The 18286-nt window shown below is 40.9% G+C and overlaps 4 protein-coding genes across 6 annotated transcripts; 2 read left to right on the top strand and 2 right to left on the bottom strand.

The window, feature by feature from the left end:
• The first annotated feature begins 282 nt into the window (after nt 1-282).
• LOC134197651 (tripeptidyl-peptidase 1-like) lies at nt 283-2443 on the top strand. The gene is made up of 3 exons (XM_062666996.1): nt 283-551; nt 646-1179; nt 1542-2443. The coding sequence occupies exons 1-3, from the start codon at nt 283-285 to the stop codon at nt 2311-2313; spliced, it is 1575 nt and encodes a 524-aa protein (XP_062522980.1). The 3' UTR covers nt 2314-2443.
• A 221-nt stretch (nt 2444-2664) lies between these two features.
• On the bottom strand, nt 2665-9686 carry LOC134197430 (mitochondrial S-adenosylmethionine carrier protein-like). Of its 3 annotated transcripts, XM_062666753.1 has the most exons (12): nt 9502-9686; nt 9378-9433; nt 8535-8691; nt 7662-7771; nt 7496-7600; nt 7021-7068; nt 6882-6926; nt 6738-6807; nt 6485-6549; nt 6347-6420; nt 5753-6265; nt 5003-5135 (listed from the first exon to the last, which is right to left on the bottom strand). In XM_062666753.1, exons 2-11 carry the CDS (start codon nt 9408-9410, stop codon nt 6169-6171), a joined length of 804 nt encoding a protein of 267 aa, XP_062522737.1. In that variant the 5' UTR covers nt 9411-9433; nt 9502-9686; the 3' UTR covers nt 5003-5135; nt 5753-6168. The 3 variants fall into 3 exon arrangements, with proteins under 3 accessions (XP_062522736.1, XP_062522737.1, XP_062522739.1); XM_062666755.1 differs by lacking the exon at nt 5003-5135 and having other exon boundaries at nt 6159-6265; nt 6336-6420; XM_062666752.1 differs by lacking the exons at nt 6347-6420; nt 6485-6549; nt 6738-6807; ... (5 more) ...; nt 9378-9433; nt 9502-9686 and adding exons at nt 2665-4209; nt 4273-4393 and having other exon boundaries at nt 4815-5135; nt 5753-6148.
• Nucleotides 9508-13491, top strand: LOC134197425 (ATP-binding cassette sub-family D member 1-like). Its single transcript, XM_062666748.1, has 11 exons — nt 9508-10453; nt 10514-10673; nt 10781-10905; nt 10969-11082; nt 11140-11225; nt 12039-12303; nt 12359-12504; nt 12644-12789; nt 12849-12933; nt 13005-13130; nt 13187-13491. The coding sequence occupies exons 1-11, from the start codon at nt 9575-9577 to the stop codon at nt 13386-13388; spliced, it is 2334 nt and encodes a 777-aa protein (XP_062522732.1). The 5' UTR covers nt 9508-9574; the 3' UTR covers nt 13389-13491.
• A 1016-nt stretch (nt 13492-14507) lies between these two features.
• Nucleotides 14508-18281, bottom strand: LOC134197424 (protein DD3-3-like). The gene is made up of 9 exons (XM_062666747.1): nt 18169-18281; nt 17268-17561; nt 17118-17199; nt 16936-17052; nt 16416-16804; nt 15910-16356; nt 15571-15812; nt 15307-15517; nt 14508-15246 (listed from the first exon to the last, which is right to left on the bottom strand). The coding sequence occupies exons 1-9, from the start codon at nt 18246-18248 to the stop codon at nt 14724-14726; spliced, it is 2385 nt and encodes a 794-aa protein (XP_062522731.1). The 5' UTR covers nt 18249-18281; the 3' UTR covers nt 14508-14723.
• Nucleotides 18282-18286: the final 5 nt, after the last annotated feature.

Below are 18286 nucleotides of genomic sequence, written 5' to 3'. Positions count from 1 at the left end.
ACAACAACTCAATTGGCACGTGATGACGTTACTATGAGAAACAGGGAACCTAGCGTTAGCGTTTGTATATGTATGAAACGTCGGGTTTTAAAATTTTTTTACCAATATAAGCGCCGTTAGATTGCCTTCGCCCAGCATCATACATCCCCTCACGTCCAGTTGCACGTGACTTGGCAGGTAACCGGAAGTTTACAATCCGGGACTTGTCGATACTCACCTCTCATTCTCTTGTCATATGACAAGCTCTAGCTCGTGACACTTCTAGTCACATCCGCCCATGTTATGGCGTGCTTTGTAGTTTTGATCATCTTCGTGTTATTGCCATCTGTTTCTGCAAACTGGAAGCGCGTGTCTGATGCAGAAAAGGATCAGCAGATTAGACTGATCTTTGCATTGAAATTGGTCAACATCCGCTGGCTGGATCAAATGTTCTGGGCAGTTTCTGACCCAAAGTCAGCAGACTACGGAAACTACATGAACTTCAACGAAATTGCTGCTAAAGTGCGTGCCAGACCTGGAGCAGTGGAACGAGTTACCGCCTTACTTGGGAGGTAAACAGCGGGAGGAGACAGTGCTGCCCCTGCATTTCATATGGTCATCAGTAGGTGTTGTTTGTTATTTCCTAATATTTGTTTTTGCTTTCAGAAATGGGGTGAGCATTATTGACGTCTCTGCTGGGGGAAATTACCTAATTGCCTGGATGAAGTGTAGCTCAGCCAATAAAATTTTTAACACAACATTTGGAAATTACATCTTTGATGACTACCCAGAAATTGTTGTGCATAAAACTACCACCTATACGGTTCCAAATGAAATAGTTGATGATATTGAGTTTGTGCTCGGAATTGACACGTTCCCTAAAATTGGATCAAGCTGTACAACACAAGTTAAACTGAACTCTTTGTTGTCTGTTGAATCGGAGACAACCCCTGCTAGTATCATGAAGTCATATAATATTTCATCATACGAGAGTTCTAGTCCAGGAAATTCCCAAGCTGTCGCAGCATTTCTAAGCGAGTACTTCAGACCATCTGATCTTCATCAATTTCAGGAACACTACAAAGTTCCTACAAATCCTGTTGCTAAGGTGGTGGGAGTGAACAGTGCCCAGAAGGCAAAGGTGGAGTCTTCACTGGACCTACAGTATATCACTAGTATTGGGAGAAAGGTGGCAACATGGTAAATCACATAGACAATTAACGTAAATGAACAGACATGCAAGGCCACTGTAACCACCTTACACAAAATGAAACCAGAATACAAGTAGGACCACTGACACCTGGTCATGACAGCTGTTGGTTCTAAAAACAGACGCATAGACAAACAGAGAAACAGACAGACAGACACATACAGACACATACATGAAATGTCATGGACAGTTCTGCATGAAAAAGATGGAATCAGGAACTCTAGAAATTTCTGCTTTTTGACTGTAAATAAACGCACTCCTTGACATTTGCATGTACAAAATGAATACAGACAAACATTTCTATGCTTTAGAATGTACTGTATGTACATCATTGTCTCTACTCCACTTTCAGGTTTGTCTACACTCCTGGTCTAGTGAATCATGGTCAAGAAGATTTTCTCACATGGATCGTTGGTCAAACAAACACTACCGATTCTCCATGGGTTCACTCAGTCAGCTATGGAGATGTTGAAAGCTCAATCCCTGATTCATTCAAAACCAGAGTCAATATTGAGTTTCAAAAATTTGGAGTCAGTGGACGTACTGTCCTCTTTTCATCAGGAGACAGTGGTACTGGTTGCCACAATGAAAAGTATGTTCCCAATTGGCCAACTAGTTCACCATATGTAACATCTGTTGGAGGTACCACGAGATATCAAGATACCGAGAAAGCGGCACCATTTGGTGGTGGTGGATTCTCAAACTTCTTTGAAATGCCACATTATCAAAAAGATGCAGTACAAAAGTATTTGCAAAGCAACAAGGCACCATCAACCAACTTTTTCAACAAGACTGGCAGAGCTTATCCTGACATGAGTGCATTTGCCACAAATTGTGAAATTGTCTACGATAATTCGTGGCTATATGTTGACGGTACCAGCTGTGCTAGTCCAATTGTGGCTGGCATTGTATCATTACTTAATGATGTTCGTATGAAACAAGGCAAGAAAACTCTAGGATTTATTAATCCTCTCCTCTACCAACTGGCAGGAAAAGGGTTCCATGACATTGCTGAAGGGTCAAATGGCAATGGTATTTGCCCAGGATTCAAGGCAGCAAAAGGATGGGATCCAACGTCTGGTTGGGGCAGCCCAAACTTTGGAATATTGAAAGGTCTGGTCTAACTCCATAAATTCTTGTTCTTTAGTTGTAGCTGGTAGTTTTGTAATCTGTCTTGTCTGAAATCTGTAGAGCATTTTTGTTTTATTTTATTACAAAGAAAGGACCACCTAACTCACACCCTATTGAAACAGCTGGCAATGTTTGCCACTCGTTCCATTCAGTATTCTCTCAGAAAATACATCATGTAGTCGGCATTTCTTGTTGGCTAACATGAGATTATGTTAGTAATAGGTCCATTTCACAGAAATCGACGACCTCCAGGAAGACGGGTGATCCTTACCCTACTACATGATTCCAAAGCAATTCTTAGAAAATTGCATAAATGGCCTGGATTCGTACTTGGATACCAAGTACAAAATCAATGAGACCAAGAAAACTACCTCCCCATTGCATTACTAACATAAATTGTGTTAGTAATGCAATGGGGAGGTTAGTTTTATTTTATTATATGAATAAACTAACTCAAAGTGAACACTGTACTTCAAACTCAAAACCAAGCATTCATATCTCCCTGTGATACATACTATATTATTATATTCTTACATTCTTTCTGTTCCATTGACAAACCAGTCTAAGCAGTATTAGGTAGAGTAGTAAACTCGCCAAGTTGACTGCAATCTTCAGTGATGGATACCTGCTGGATGCCAGTATTGGTCATAGGAAGTTGCATGGCTGGGACGAGACGAACAATTCCTGGACTTGATGTTGCAACTGCTGTAGCACGAACAAGCTGCACATGAGATTGGATGGAGGCTGTAACTGTTGTTATGGGCTGAAGACTATCATTGAGTTGTTGATCGGAAGGATGAGTTAGAGGAACCATTTGATGACAAGTAGATGAGAGAAGAGGTTGCAATGGATTAGCAACAGTGACTGTAGAGAACACAGGAGTTTCAATAGCACTGACATTTTCATCTTCATTACCGTTATCTCTCAAAACTTCAGCAACAAGAGCTCGAGCTTGGTCTTCTGTGCTTGTATCATCGATCACCAATGTACCATTCTCTTCAGTTGGTGATGAAGCATTTATTCTACTTGTAGCTCCAACAATGGTATGCTGTTTCTTCATGTGTGACTCCCATAATGCCTGACTCGAAAACCTCCTTTGACAAATAAGGCAATTGAATGGATGTCCTGGTCCATGAGTCTTAGCCAGATGAGCTTTTAATGCACTCTCCCGATGAAATGATCGATTGCATTCAACACAAACCAATTCCCTCAGCTTTGGCTCAACAGAATGAGTTTGAATGTGCCGTTTCAACTTTGATGGCCAAGCAAAGACTTTGCCACAGCCTTTCACATGACATTTATAATATGACTTCTGATCACCTTCTTCTCCGTCATATGAAGGGTGGGGATTATGATTAGCGCGGATGTGAGAGACGAGTGAGGACGACCAGACAAATGTCCGTTTGCAATGCACACAAACATGAGGCTTGGTCTTGACATGAATCGCCATGTGTGACTTTAAATGGTCAGGTCGTGCAAAATGCTTCTTGCATGTTGAGCATCGGTATGGTCGTTCACCAGTGTGAGTACGCATGTGGAACTCCAACCGTAATGCTTTATTGAATTTTTGTCCACATACACTGCAAGTAAATCCAGACTCTGTCTTCACCAGCAAAGGATCCTTTTCCATACCAGCTGCTGCTTCTGGATGGAATCTGACTATATGACCACGTAACCCTGTACGATATGTGAAGAGCTGCTCACAGTGCTCACATTTAAACGGTTTCAAATTCAATTCAGTTAGTTTCAGCATCCTCAGGTACTCCTCTTTTGTTTTTGTTGTAATGGCATTTACTACAAAAGTGTTGTCTTCGCTAGGACTAGTCTGCACAAGTTCACCAGCTGCTCCTCCTTTGCTTGGTGACCAGTCCACATGATCATAATTACTGCTATCATTACAGCAAACACAATTGCTAACTTATATCATCAGTGTTTAAACTATGAAGACCTACTTCACACATGGTGTTCTAGATGGCAATACTGGAGGATCAAGTGATGTACAGTCTGTAGATGTATTCTGAAAAGATGTAGCTAAAGCATATCCAAGTAACCAAGATTGATCTCTCCTGGGTTCTGCAACAGCAGACAGTCACACTGTAAACTTATTACCTAATGCTATTGACATCACTACATAGTGATTATACAAAGAAAACAATACGATGTGAACTAAATAATAATGTTCATGTTGGTCTGTTCCTGTCCATCTGTCTCTCTGTCAATACATATACAATACTTCCACAGATAAAAGCTAGGACATGTACATGCAATGCAACAGTCCTCAAAAAGGGTATTGCACCCATATCCTTACCCTTGTGTATCATGTCATCACCATCTGTCATCATCGTTTATCCACCAACATCAATCTCTTGACTACCTTATTTTAAGTTCATTAACTTGCTACAGTCCTTCATAACTTCAACGTTTCAATGCCTCATTTTAACATTTATACATGTACAAACATACTTAGTCATTTTGCTTCTCTACTAAATCTTACTTCCAGACTTCAACTGCAGCTGTTCGGTAAGCAAATCCACAGCGTCAAGTCTCTTGATATTGGTCAATAATTCAATTAATTTACCTACAGTAGCCAAAGCTCCTGCTCGTCGCTTCCACGCTTTAAGAACACAGTATGTTGGTCCACCAGCAAAAACAGCTGCCTTCTCTTCACCACAAGGTTTCAATTCACATGCAGCATACAGATCCCTCCAGTTGGAACAAAAGTCATCATCTTCATCTAGTAATTCTTGCAGAAGCTTCAGAGCAGAATGATCATCTGGCAGTAAGGACAAAGCAGTAGATTCAAAAATAGAAATGCCTACAGAGAGCACCACACACTATATGATAAACTCATATGAAGTACAAAGACAAACACAGCAACAATGTTACACAGAAGATTATTAAATTACAAACTATCCAAACAGAAATTACGACAACAATAACAGTCACTTCTTAAATAACCTAAGTTAAGCTGTAATCCGCCTAAAGGCTTGACCAAATTATGCGCGTAGACATCACTGACCAAACCCTTGCCGAACGTCTGGATTTTAAATACTAGAGCGTACTAGGATACGTATATAGGCCTAACTCAAACCCTCCAACATCAAGTCTAAATCATCTGCTCTTGTCACTTGGCGTCTTCCAATTATTATGTCTGGATATAGTCGTTGATCGGTACGGCCCGCTACTACATTGTGCCTCTAATCAGCGCATCGTACAGTACGGCTTGCACCCCAAGAGGTCCCCGTTTCCGTATGGCCTTGGGGGTGAAAGAAGAGGCTTTGGTTCAACTTGGTTGTTCTTCTGTAGCCCTCAGAGTGTATTAGGAACGGGAAGCGACGAGCTCACAACTCTCTCATCTGGTGATCATTTTCCACGTACAAATGGCAACAAACAGCTCCGACTAATATTGCAACTCAAGAACGAAAAGCATACCGTCAGTTGTCTGGTTTGTAGTCATCTTTTGTATGTTCGCTTGCATCTTCGCTCGAGCCGTTTACAAAATCAGTCTAACCGCCTGCCACCAGAGGCAAGTACACAAGTTCCAATTCCTCGAACTGATCCTCAGTACCCGGATTGTCGCGGCACTGTTGTGTTTGTTTCGTTCGGAATCCGCTGCACACAAACGTTTGTTGGCATTACACAGCAAGTGACAAAAAAATGAGAATTGCGAAAATCATGTATTGGCAGAATTTACGATATCTTGTATGACACAGCGCCGCTATCTTGTGAACTTTTTCAGTAGGGTGGTACCATATGGCAACAGACACTTTGCATTATATTTAGAACTGTTCATCATTCAAATCAAATTACCTTACCATTAAGAAATAAGCATGGTGTGTGTGTTCATATTATAATACAAAACTCTTGGTCAATTCATATGCTCCAAAAAACACAAATCCACCAACAGAGACCCCAAGTACACGAGGAAATGTCCCAGAGAACAAGCTACAAACATTAATTGTAATTATTTACTTTCAATAAAAAAAACAACACAATGTAGTAACGGAATATGTACAATTGATTCACCCGGATATGCCTTCCATTTGTCCTATCTTCACAAGCAGTGGCAAAACTCTTGCCTTTGCATCAGCACTTGCTTTCTGTGTTATTTAATTAGATACATGAGTGTTGTGTAGCTGCATGAGACCATACAGAAGAATTTACCTCTGCTAACATGACTCTTGTTTTGGCCACATCTAGTGGGGTTGTTACAGCAGCAGACAATCCCCCTAACAACGATTACGATATGTAATTGACACCTGCTTGTGCAAACACACACACACACACACACACACACACACACACACACACACACACACACACACACACACACACACACACACACACACACACACACACACACACCACTATAGCTGCCACTCAAAAACATATCTATGTAGATTTGAATGAGAATTACCTGCAACAGCACCGCAAAGTGCACCTTGGACTGGTGACACTAAGTGGCTTTGGTAACTACTCCACTTCCTCTAAAAATGCAAATACACATGCTACATAAAACAACACTCTAAGCAAGCTCTAAATCTACAAGCAAAACAAGCACCTTAAAAAATTCCCAACACGGATATTGAACTAGTGCAAATGGAATCTACAACAACAATTCGTTTCATTAACTTGTCATGATAAAACATATTTATCATTGATAAACTGAGCAGCTAAAAGAGACACAAAATGCCTCTCACCTCCCTGACCACAGTAGTTGCATAGCCACGGAAAAGACCTCGAATTCCCTACAATAAATAAAATATCAAAACTCACATCTTACGCATGCATGCCACACATTACTAAAGCTGTACAGCACAACTAACTTAACACTCTTTACACTGCAGGTGCAGCCATCACTATCCATTTAGATTACAAAGAATCTCACGCGTAGAAAGCAGACAAATATTTCTATTTGAAAATCTGTCTTAAAATATTAAAGAAAAATTAAAATCATTCAATTCCAGTTTCCTTGCACTTCACAGCATGTATATATGCAACCAGGTCTAAAAAATCAGTACATGAATCTACAGCCTATTCACAATTAACACATGCCAACACCCAAATGATTAGATAACTCAGTTTTGCATGTAGCAAAATGACAGCATGTAAATATGTTTCACTGAGTCAAGAAGGTTAGGCACAAACACAAACTGTGTTTTGGTGAATACTGACCTCAGATTTAATTGTATGAATTAGACACTGAAAGCTACTACTATAAAGGTTAGCTTGTGTCCGTTGTTTAACAACCTCAACTGGAACACGAACACCACAAGCAACCTAGAAAACATTTAATTAATATAGATATAGATGTCGAGACATTTTTCATTTGTTGTCTTACAATTTCACCGCAGCAAGCTGCAACCATATAAAGAAAAGGCGCTTGTTGTTGCGTAATGTGTGGGATACAGACTGTCTTCAGTAGTTCATATGTACAAAAGAATAGAGCAGCTAGGAGGACAACAACAACACACAATAATTATTCTATTAATTGCCTATAAATATTGCTTATGATAACGGATGTCAAAATCATATCCCAAATATTACCGTATTTCTTCAAATAGTGGCTGCGGCCTCTATTTTTAACAAGGTTATGAAACTGCAGACTCTAAACGAGGGCGGCTTGTATTTGAGGGCGGCCTCTATTTTTAAGTCTCTACTTCACACCGTGATATGTTGGTAGTCTACTTGAACGTCACATTTCTTTCTGTTGGACACATTTGAAGGTGCCAACCGCTGCAGGTTTAGCTGTAAATGCCACAACTATTATAGACAAGTGCGCGTAATAGGATGAGATTGACGCAGAAGCATCAAAAGCATGTGATGTGGGCGTGACCAGTAACTTTGCAGGCTAATGCAGCCTCAATTCGAGGGCGGCCTCTATTTTCAACAATTCTCTTCAGCTTTGGCTTCTAAATGAGGGCGGCTTATATTCGATGGCGGCCATTATTTGGAGAAATACTGTATAGTATGTCCTTCTAATATCCATAAGATAATTAAAATCACCTTGATATCAAGAGAAAGAAAATGAGTAGCAATCAAAGCTGTACACAAAACACACACAAAACAAATAAAGAAATAGACAAACCAACCAAACAATAAACAAGACAATACAATAAAAGTAGAAACAAAATGGGCAAAAAATTGACCTATACAAAGCAATCTTGAGTCATAGAAGACAAATAATTAACATACTCAAACAACATCATCAGACCTCCTGGTGCTGACCCCACTACTACAGATGCAAGACCAGCATACATTCCTCTAAATCCTCCAGATCTCCAAAATCCAGAATGAGACTGAAGTCTTGTTTTTATTGTATCGATAGGAAAAAGAACGATATCAACAGCCATCCCAGCAACTCCTCCAGCCTAGAAATTAATGATCTTATATTGATGCTGTCAGCAATCGACATAGAAGAAATAAGATGATGAACAGACAAACAGTTGAAAACCTCGGATGGTATCACATCAATTCTTGATTTATAATATTCACTACATCTGCGTGTAGCTACTGGTTGATTACACTAGTACTGTATAGTCTTGTCATATGTCTTACAATTGAACTCCACTCCAAGTTGACAGCTGCATTCATTTTCAACATATGCCACCTTGTAGCCAGGCAGCTCTGTCCCTCTGTGCTACAACTAGCATAACGATGTTGCCTAAAACCTAAAATTAGTTCTGGGCAATGAGACACATTATTCCATAGGGAAATTAGGCTGAATGTATTATTAATTAATTAATCATACATAGGCATTTAATTAATTAAGCTACAATAACTCTAGTAGTTACGTCACATCTATGTTAATTAAGTCTCTACGTCTGTCACTTGACAGCTTCTCGGAGTTTCATTTAGTCTGTGTTAGCAACGATTTCTCAACCACAGTTGGCAAAATTAAAAAGGACTAGTTCCCCTGGTTCCTAAACATACTATGCTGTCCACATCTATGTTTTGCTTCTCAGAGATATGACACATCCTTACCCTTTTTTCTCTCCTCAATTCCTTACCTGCTGTGTGCTTACTAGCTAGATTAGACAAAACAGTATTGACTTACCAGTACAGACGTTCCAAAAGGTACCGTCTCCATTCGAGCTCTAGTCTCCTTGAAATCTAATGCACATACGATACTGCTACGCAAAAATCTAAAAATACGGAACAAGGACTAACTTGGAACTTACTTTTCGTAAGTCATTCTTAGTACCTCCGGGATAATGCGAGTATTGGTCACGTGCTTTGTACCTGCATTGTGTGATGAGTTGCAGTAAAGCTACATTTCCAGACCTTTCACAACTCTACCGTTCAAGTTTGGTAAAAGGTGCGGTTGTTGCCGTAATAGGAGGCTACATTATCAAAAGATGGAAACAAAAACGCCAGTTAGCACCAACAACAGAAGAAAGAAAATCAACAGCCACTGCAGCCGTCAACAGAGAGTTCATCAATCAACTAATCAAACTACTACGAGTCGCCATTCCCGGCGTTTTCTCTAAAGAATTTGGTCTTCTCACTGTCCACAGTCTCACCCTCATCGTGAGAACTTTCCTCTCCATTTATGTAGCTCGTCTCGATGGACGCATTGTGAAGAGTATTGTGGCCAGAGACATTAGAGGCTTTCTCAACTTCATGATGAAGTGGATAGCAATTGCTGTTCCAGCAACGTTTATTAATAGTCTTATTCGATATCTTGAAAACAAACTTGCTCTCTCGTTGAGAAGTCGACTGGTTCAATATGCTTATAGATTGTATTTTAACAACCAGACCTATTATCGTGTCAGCAATCTGGACTCTCGCCTGTCCAACCCTGATCAGTGTCTGACCGAAGATCTGCAAGCGTTTGCTTCCTCGGTTGCTCATCTGTACTCAAATGTTAGCAAACCGTTGCTTGATGTTGTCCTCATGTCGGCTGCACTGTTTCGTGTGTTTGCCAAACGAACAAAGGGTGATCAGCGCTCATTCTGGCCTTTTGTTATTGCTTCAACGACTGTCGTTTTAACGGGTAGTCTAATGAGAGCTGTGTCACCACAGTTTGGAAAATTGGTTGCCGAGGATGCCGAAAGGAAGGGACATCTTCGTTATATGCATTCTCGACTTGTCACTAATGCCGAGGAGGTTGCATTCTATGGTGGCGGCAAAGTATGGTTGGACGATGGGTGCAAGTATTGCTGGTGTGTGATGGGATGATGTGATGATTAGGTTGAATTGAGTTTGCTGCAGCAAGCTTATAAGGCAGTGGCCGACTTCAAGGAGGTTGTCTTCCAGAAACGTTTGTTTTATGTCATGTTCGAGCAGTTCCTTATGAAGTACGTGTGGACAGGTGCTGGCATGTTTATGATAGCCATACCAATAATGACAGGTGAGAGCACGGGCAATCTAACCAATGTGAGTCTGTCTACTTGTTTGTCCATAGTTTTGTCTATTTGTCTTCTGTGGTGCTAATCACACGTTTTCTCAATCCTCTAGGTAGTGAAACTTCTGATCCGGATTTAAAGACTGTCAGTGACAGGACGCAGACGTATACGATGGCTCGTAATCTGATGAGCTCGGGTGCCGATGCAATGGAAAGAATCATGTCGTCGTACAAAGAGGTCGACATAGCTAGACTTTGCTCTTGACAAATTATAACTATTACTCTGAATATTAATACAAAGGTTGTTGAAATGGCCGGTTACACATCACGAGTTTCCAACATGTTTGCCATATTTGAAGACGTCGGTAGTGGCCACTACAAACGACTTTGCATTACGCAGCCCGTTCCAGAAAAGGTACATGCAGCCGATGCATCACTGCACTCACCGCAATTAAATTGCTGTCTTGTCAAGTTGCAGACTGTTCCCGAATTAAAAGAGCAAACAAGCAGTGAAGAGAAGGAGGCTGATGAAGTCGGCTCTGGTTCCGACTCTTACAGGTACCTTAAAGCTTATGTGCTGCTCGTCTCTATGCTTGTTGCATTGCTGTTGGTACATTGTTATTCGTAATGTCATCTACAATCTGTTGTTGTACTACTCCAAATCAAGAAAATTTCAAAGTCACTTTAATTTCATTAGTTTCATAAGGACCAACCTAAATTTAATCAATTTCTAATTTTTCTGGAAATCAGCTAATCAATTTACACATGCCTATATACTATCCATATATACATGTACATTAGTACTCATTGTTTGTGCACTCCACTGTCATGTGTTGGATAAATTCCTTTTGTATTTCTAACTCAAACTTCAAATATTGTTAAATCAGCTCGGTTATTAATTAAAAAGAGAATGTAAACAGGAACCATATATTGTAGATGGTACCTTGCGACACAGTCATAGTCACAAACAACTCCAAAACCACAGTCATTCACATAGGAGGTTCACAATACCTACGACTGACGCATGCGTAGGAGTTGTACTGTTCCTCGCATTTCCATCATTCTTACTTCGACTATAGTGCATGTACATATGTACTGTCTTCTAGCATGTTTCAAAATTGATTTGCTTCTTAAAGAGATAATTTCTCAATTTAAAAAAATTTGCTTTTGAAATTTACTTGATCTAGAGTATTTGTACTGTGCAGTGCTCATTTGTCAAATCTGCATCTCGCCTGTGCTAATTTTTCTATATCCACTCACCTGTCTCGTGGTCTGCTTATCTTTCTGCCTGCCCATTACTTTCCTTCAATCGTCTTCTGGTTTGCAGGCTGTTTCTTTCTGTCTTGTTTATGTGCGTGTAATTGTATGTAGCATCATTAGTGATGAAGATAATCAGGAACGGACACCTCGGAGCTCAAAGTCATCACCTCTAACAAATGGTGAGGGAAGAGCTGATAAAGTATCGAGCTTGACGGGTGCTGCTTCTCGTTCTGCTCAGTCTAAGAAGCAAGTTACTCCATTCGTATCTCTGCAACCACATGGAATTGTTACCGAAACTGATGGAGACATATCACTTGTTGATGTGCCAATAGTGACGCCTAATGGAGACGTTCTTGTGTCAAGCGTTACGTTGGATGTGAGGAACAAAAGTTGATGACAAATTCTGTCATTGGAGTAAATTTGGTTGTCAGATGCATGCAGGAATGCATCTGCTTATTGCAGGTCCGAATGGGTGTGGAAAGAGTTCTCTGTTTCGGATATTAAGTGGCCTTTGGCCAGTCTTTAGTGGACATCTATCCAGACCACCAAGAAAACAAATGTTTTATATACCACAAAGGTAAGTGTTGTTTGTTATGGTGTTCTTTGTCTGTCTGTCTGTCTGTCTGTCTGTCTGTCTGTCTGTCTGTCTGTCTGTCTGTCTGTCTGTTACTCTGTTCATCTGTAGTATATCAGACTGCTATCAATTCGATTATCAGGCCTTACATGTCAATGGGTACGCTACGTGATCAAGTCATTTACCCTGACTCAGTAGAAGAAATGGAAGCAAATGGACTTACCGATGCAAGCTTGGAGCAAATCTTTCAAGTAGTCTGTCTCCAAAATATTGTCACCAGAGAAGGAGGTATTGCAACTTTTCGATCGGCGTTTCTATGTGAGTGATGTAATATAGTTCTGTTGCAGGATGGGATGCTGTAAATGATTGGCCAGATGTGCTGTCTGGTGGAGAGAAGCAAAGACTTGGAATGGCACGGATTTTCTATCACAAGTACAGAAATACACAAAGAGACAAGTGTCAACAAGTGTGATTTGTGACTGACTTCCTTCTCTTGTGTGTAGACCTCAATATGCATTGCTAGATGAATGTACCAGTGCTGTGAGTTTTGATGTTGAAGGTGCCATCTTTCAGGCAGCAAAAGATAAAGGAATAACACTTCTTTCGATCTCTCATCGTCCTTCCCTATGGTAAGTACCGATCATGTAGAGTTTGATTCATGGAATTGAGTATGTTCCTGGGCAAGGAAACACCACACACATTTGCTGCAGTTTGATGGACAAGGAGGCTGGCGTATGGAAGAGCTAGATGTCACAAGGCGTCTCACACTGAGAGATGAAAAGGAGCAACTAGAAGAGAGCCTTCGAGGATTACCGAGTATGCAGCGTCGCTTGAGGGAAGTGTGTGCTCTACTTGGTGAAGACTCGGTTGTAATGAATCAGCAATAACAAGAAGAAACATAAGCGCAATTTTCTAGAAAAAATGTTCTTAATAATGGTTTTACCAAATAAGAGTGCTTTAATTTAATAGATGTCAAACTCTAGTCTCCAGCATTTGTTTCTGTTTCCAGGCAAGCTAGACTGAGCGATTGCCTTGTCTCAGATGATAAGCCATTTGAGCTAAATGAATGATAAGTTTCCAGTGTAGATATGGGCTTATGAAATATCAACCATATCATGTTGTTTGACTATAAAGACTTGATCAGTGATGTATACTCCGATAGCCGAGTGACATTTGCTGCATCAGCCAGATAGACTCCGGATTGCATGCATGCATGCATGCATATGCTCACATTAGCAAACAGAGAATGCCTAAAACTTGTATCAGAAGACTCTGGCTTTGTTACATTGCTAGCAATCCAATTTGAACCAAGTGTACATATAATTCCCCATACCATCAGAGGCCTCATGCATACTTTACAAGAACTCATGCACAACAAATCTAAACTCAGACTGGCATGAAACTAAACAGTAAAACTTTATGTGATATGGTTACCAAGAGCATACCAATTTTACTATAGAGAGCAGCCAAACAAAACTGTGCAATGCAACGCGGATGTAGGCGGGAAGGGTCTGGCTACGCGAGACTAGGCCTGTTTGTGATATTCGATACTTCCATTTTTGTCCACCCTCATAATTTTGGCAAACCATACACAACGTTTCTCTGTCAAACTGATAGAATGACACAAATTTGCAAACGAAATACTGAAATGGCTGTAAGGACCCACCTAATTTAAATTTAGTATATTAATGAAGATTGACACGTGACATGCTCTAGATCCAGGAGATTACCATCAATACTTGAGCAAGACAGCCGAGATGTAGAGTTTCCCGGTTTGAGCAGTGCTTAACAACATGTTACTCACTGACAATTCTTTAGAAGGCATCGAACGTACAGTACACCCAGTACACATACGTTTGTCACGTGACTGTGATGATGTACAAGCAGCGTGTAGTATTCCCCGGATAGAATATACCCCCGGATAGTACCCTGCTACAAGCCCAGGACACTAGCCTAGCCTTCAAATGCACATGAACATGAGCGAACAATAAAAAAGGAGCTTGCATGGTAATTACCTCTTTTCCATAAACTTCGAGCTCTACAGTGAACGCGAAGGCTGCAAATTTTGCGTGTACATTACTTTTACTATCATCGATCACTGACCTGCAGTGACTAGCTAGCAGTTTAGTTACATGTTAACAACAAAAAACGTATACAAAGACATGCTTCACAAACAATCATGGTTCCAAAACATTAATGAACACGACTAGTCTGAAAGTCAATTAGACTTGACTCTGCATTGAGCGTTTGGCATAGTTGGCCTTCTGACGGACGCCCTTCTTGAGAGCCTGCCACTTCTCTGGATACTTGCAGAAGTAAATCGTTGTTCCACAGACGATGATAAGGAGAACAGACACGGCACAAACAATTCCCACAATAGCGGCCACATTGACGGACTTTCGTGGCACATAGACTCCTCCTTCACTTGCTTGGAAAGTGGCCTGTCCATTGCTTACTTCTGCCTCAATGAGAGTCCACTGGGCTGCAGAATCAGTGGTTGTTTTCCAAATGCTTACCTTCTCGGTAACACCCTCTGGCACAGGCATTGACACCTGAAACTTGGCGCTATCTTTAACCAGTTGTTCTTGTGGATAGAGAGCAACACAACTACCGGCTGATGATCCCGATGGAAGAGACTTGCCAAGGCTATTGATGAGGTTTTCACAGTCCTCTGTCTGCCATACTTCCATGCCGACATCTTGAGGCGTATCACGTGCCCCGCGATCAAACCACACTGAAGAATCCCTACAATATTTGCAGGTAAAATTTACTCGACAAATCACAAGCTCATTGGCTCCAACTTACCCAATCTCGATACTGCCACCATTCCAGTCAATTTGGTTCCAGCCTCGGGCTTGACGTTCCACGTAGATCTTTCCTTTCTGACTGCGATTGCTGAAATTGTTGTTGCGAGTACAGAGATAGTGATACTCTCCCACACTGGTCACCTTCTTCGGGCCCAAATCAAAGTAAGTACCAGAGTCATCCAGCTCAGACAACTCGCCACGAAATTGACCTATATGACTATATTAGCACATTTGCTAAATATTGACAAAAAGATCAACATACTGTGTGTGAGCCCAGACAGTCTGTCAAGATCTTCACGACTCAGTCCCATAAATCTTGTCTCTGAATCGTTCAAATGTGCCGGATAACTGTTGCCCCAGTGGCCCAACTTATTTCCACTCGCCACTGCACGACCGTTACCTTCTGAATAACGCTGTGCTTCTAGCATGACAATGTTACTCCTATCCGTTCCAGCTCTGCCTTGGCCATCATTGTTATTAGGATTAGTATTCGACCCCGTCCATCTATAATGAAAAGACTATAAAATCCATTCTCATCAGAAGACATGCCGTAATATTAATTAAAAATACTATCAGTACTTGTTGAATGCATATTACTCACTGAAAATGAATGCACTCATCTTGAGCTACATACAGTCGGTTAGGAACCATGTCATATTCAACACCAGGATAGACTTGAACAATGTTTCCTCTCTTTCCTCGTACGTTTAGGTTATGAATCTGTGAGCAGTCAAGATCAGCCGGCCGTTGGCGAATGGCAAACGTGTGAGAACGATCTTGGAATGTTCGACCAAATTGATTAGTATTGATAGCTAAACGAAGTTGAAAGTCTTTATCCTGGTTATTCCCAGTTGTTGCAAATTCATCAAAAATCTCAACCGTCGGATTTTGCTTGAAAACATAACCACGCCCATCTTGGTTGTTTGGCTGCAATCCATACTTTGTTGCAACGTCAACATTTGCGTAGTTCTTGCCAGGTTGTTTGTTATTTGATGCATTTACAGCAGACGGGCCCCATCCTTCAAAATCACCAGTTGAGATGTTGTATCTAAAGCCAAGTACACCAAATTAAGTTTCTATAAACTGTTGCTGCAAACACTTTCTTACCTTATTCGAAAGACACAATGTTCGTGATTGATATCTGGGATAGTCCAATTGAACATCAGCGGAAAGCCGCCGTAAGTGTTACCAAGATGATTATCTCTTGTGTATTGTGCCTGACGACATATTGGTTTGGGCAAATTATGTGGTTCAGATCTAATCCACTGGCCGTACTCAACAGTGACATTAGCATCCTTAGGAATGTCTTTTTGCTCTGGCCATTGGATTTCTTCACATTCTTCTTTGTTGTTGGGAATATACGCTTGTCTCCTCATCCGTGCGTATTCGCTATAAAGGCCAGAAGGAACATAACAGCTATAACGTTCCTTTACATTCTCACTCTCTTCTTCAAAATAAGGGCATTGTGTCGGATCGTTCGTCAAAACAGCAATATCCTACAAAAAGAGAAAACCCCACTAAAGAGCAAGATACCCGATCACACATTCTTTCATCAATTAGAGCTCCCATTTATCATCCTTTCTACCACTGCATACACCAACCACAATGAATGACATCAGCTGCTAACCTTCCAGGGAGTTGGATGCCAATATGGGTAGTAATCTCTCTCCTCTGGACACTCATAGCCACGTCGTGTCCCACCTGGATTCTGCCTTGTAAATCGAGCCGAGTTTCCCTTCAAATTCTACATTTAATTAACAACAAAGTATGTATAACCCGTCCAGTGTTCCTTGTACAATGTAGTCTCACTTGGTCGGCAGTAAACAATCCCTTATTTCTCACACGACCTTTGCAATTCAGGTAGTAATTGTAGCTCTCGTGCATTCCATACCTTCAATACAAAATGCAAAAGTATGAACTTGCTCACTTGTTAGAGCAACCTAATGTATACAAGCTCACTTCAAGTCTGTGTTGCAGTTGTAGTCCCGACAGTTGACTGGATTGTCTGGAATAGTCGTCGTTGTAGTTCCGTCTCTGACGAGGTCTCCACACATGTACTGCATGACGAAATTACAATGATTGTTGGGGTTGTTACACGAGTGTTGATTTGTCCACTCGATACTCAGAATGGAGCCCTCATAGTAGTACAGACTCCCCACATTGTAGCCACCTCTGTTGTTATTCTGAGAGTCAAACATTCGATTTCCATTGTTCCGATCTCGATTTGCTTCATCCAGACGGTTATTGCTACCTCTGTGACCACATTCATTTTTAAATTGTTGCAAATAAATGTTACAGGTATTAATTAATTAAATAGCCTAGACAAACTACCTTTAACCTCTAATCATATATTAATTAACCAAGACTTATATGTCACACAAACTAAGGTTGACTACTGTTGTGTCTATTTAAAATGTGACACAACAATCTATTAAATATATAGAGATAATATAATTATAAATTAATTTAAAATACCAGACTTTAGATCTCAATGTTTAGTAGCATGCAAGAACATTTCCGACACCTACACGAATACATTGTAGGCAAAGCAGTTAGTCTCCTGTAACCATACACTCCTCCATCATGATGATCTTACGTCTTCCTCCTCTCCCTTTCCTTTCCTCCCCTCCCCCTCCCCTCTCCGTCTAGACAAGAGTGTCACAGACGTGCGACCATTGCAAGAAGCTAGGGAAGCAGTATGATCGATGAATGAATACGTAAAACTATTGCAACTTGTAGTAGCGACGAAACCAGCTGCAAAGCATCCGAGAATCCACTAATCACCCGTTCTACTAATCGTCCAGCTTCCTTTTGCGCAAAAATCCACGACAGTGTCACTACACTGTACTAGTAGACTCACCTTGGGTTGTGAAGGTAGGTGTCAGCATTCACGTGGCTGACAATTGTAGCAAGCCACACAATTACAGTCAACAGCTTCATGACACACAGCAAAAGTGCACGCACAAGGCCACCCGGCT

Source organism: Corticium candelabrum, chromosome 22 (genome assembly GCF_963422355.1).
Source record: "Corticium candelabrum chromosome 22, ooCorCand1.1, whole genome shotgun sequence".
NCBI lineage: Eukaryota > Metazoa > Porifera > Homoscleromorpha > Homosclerophorida > Plakinidae > Corticium > Corticium candelabrum.
This window is presented reverse-complemented; position numbering and strand designations above follow the sequence as displayed.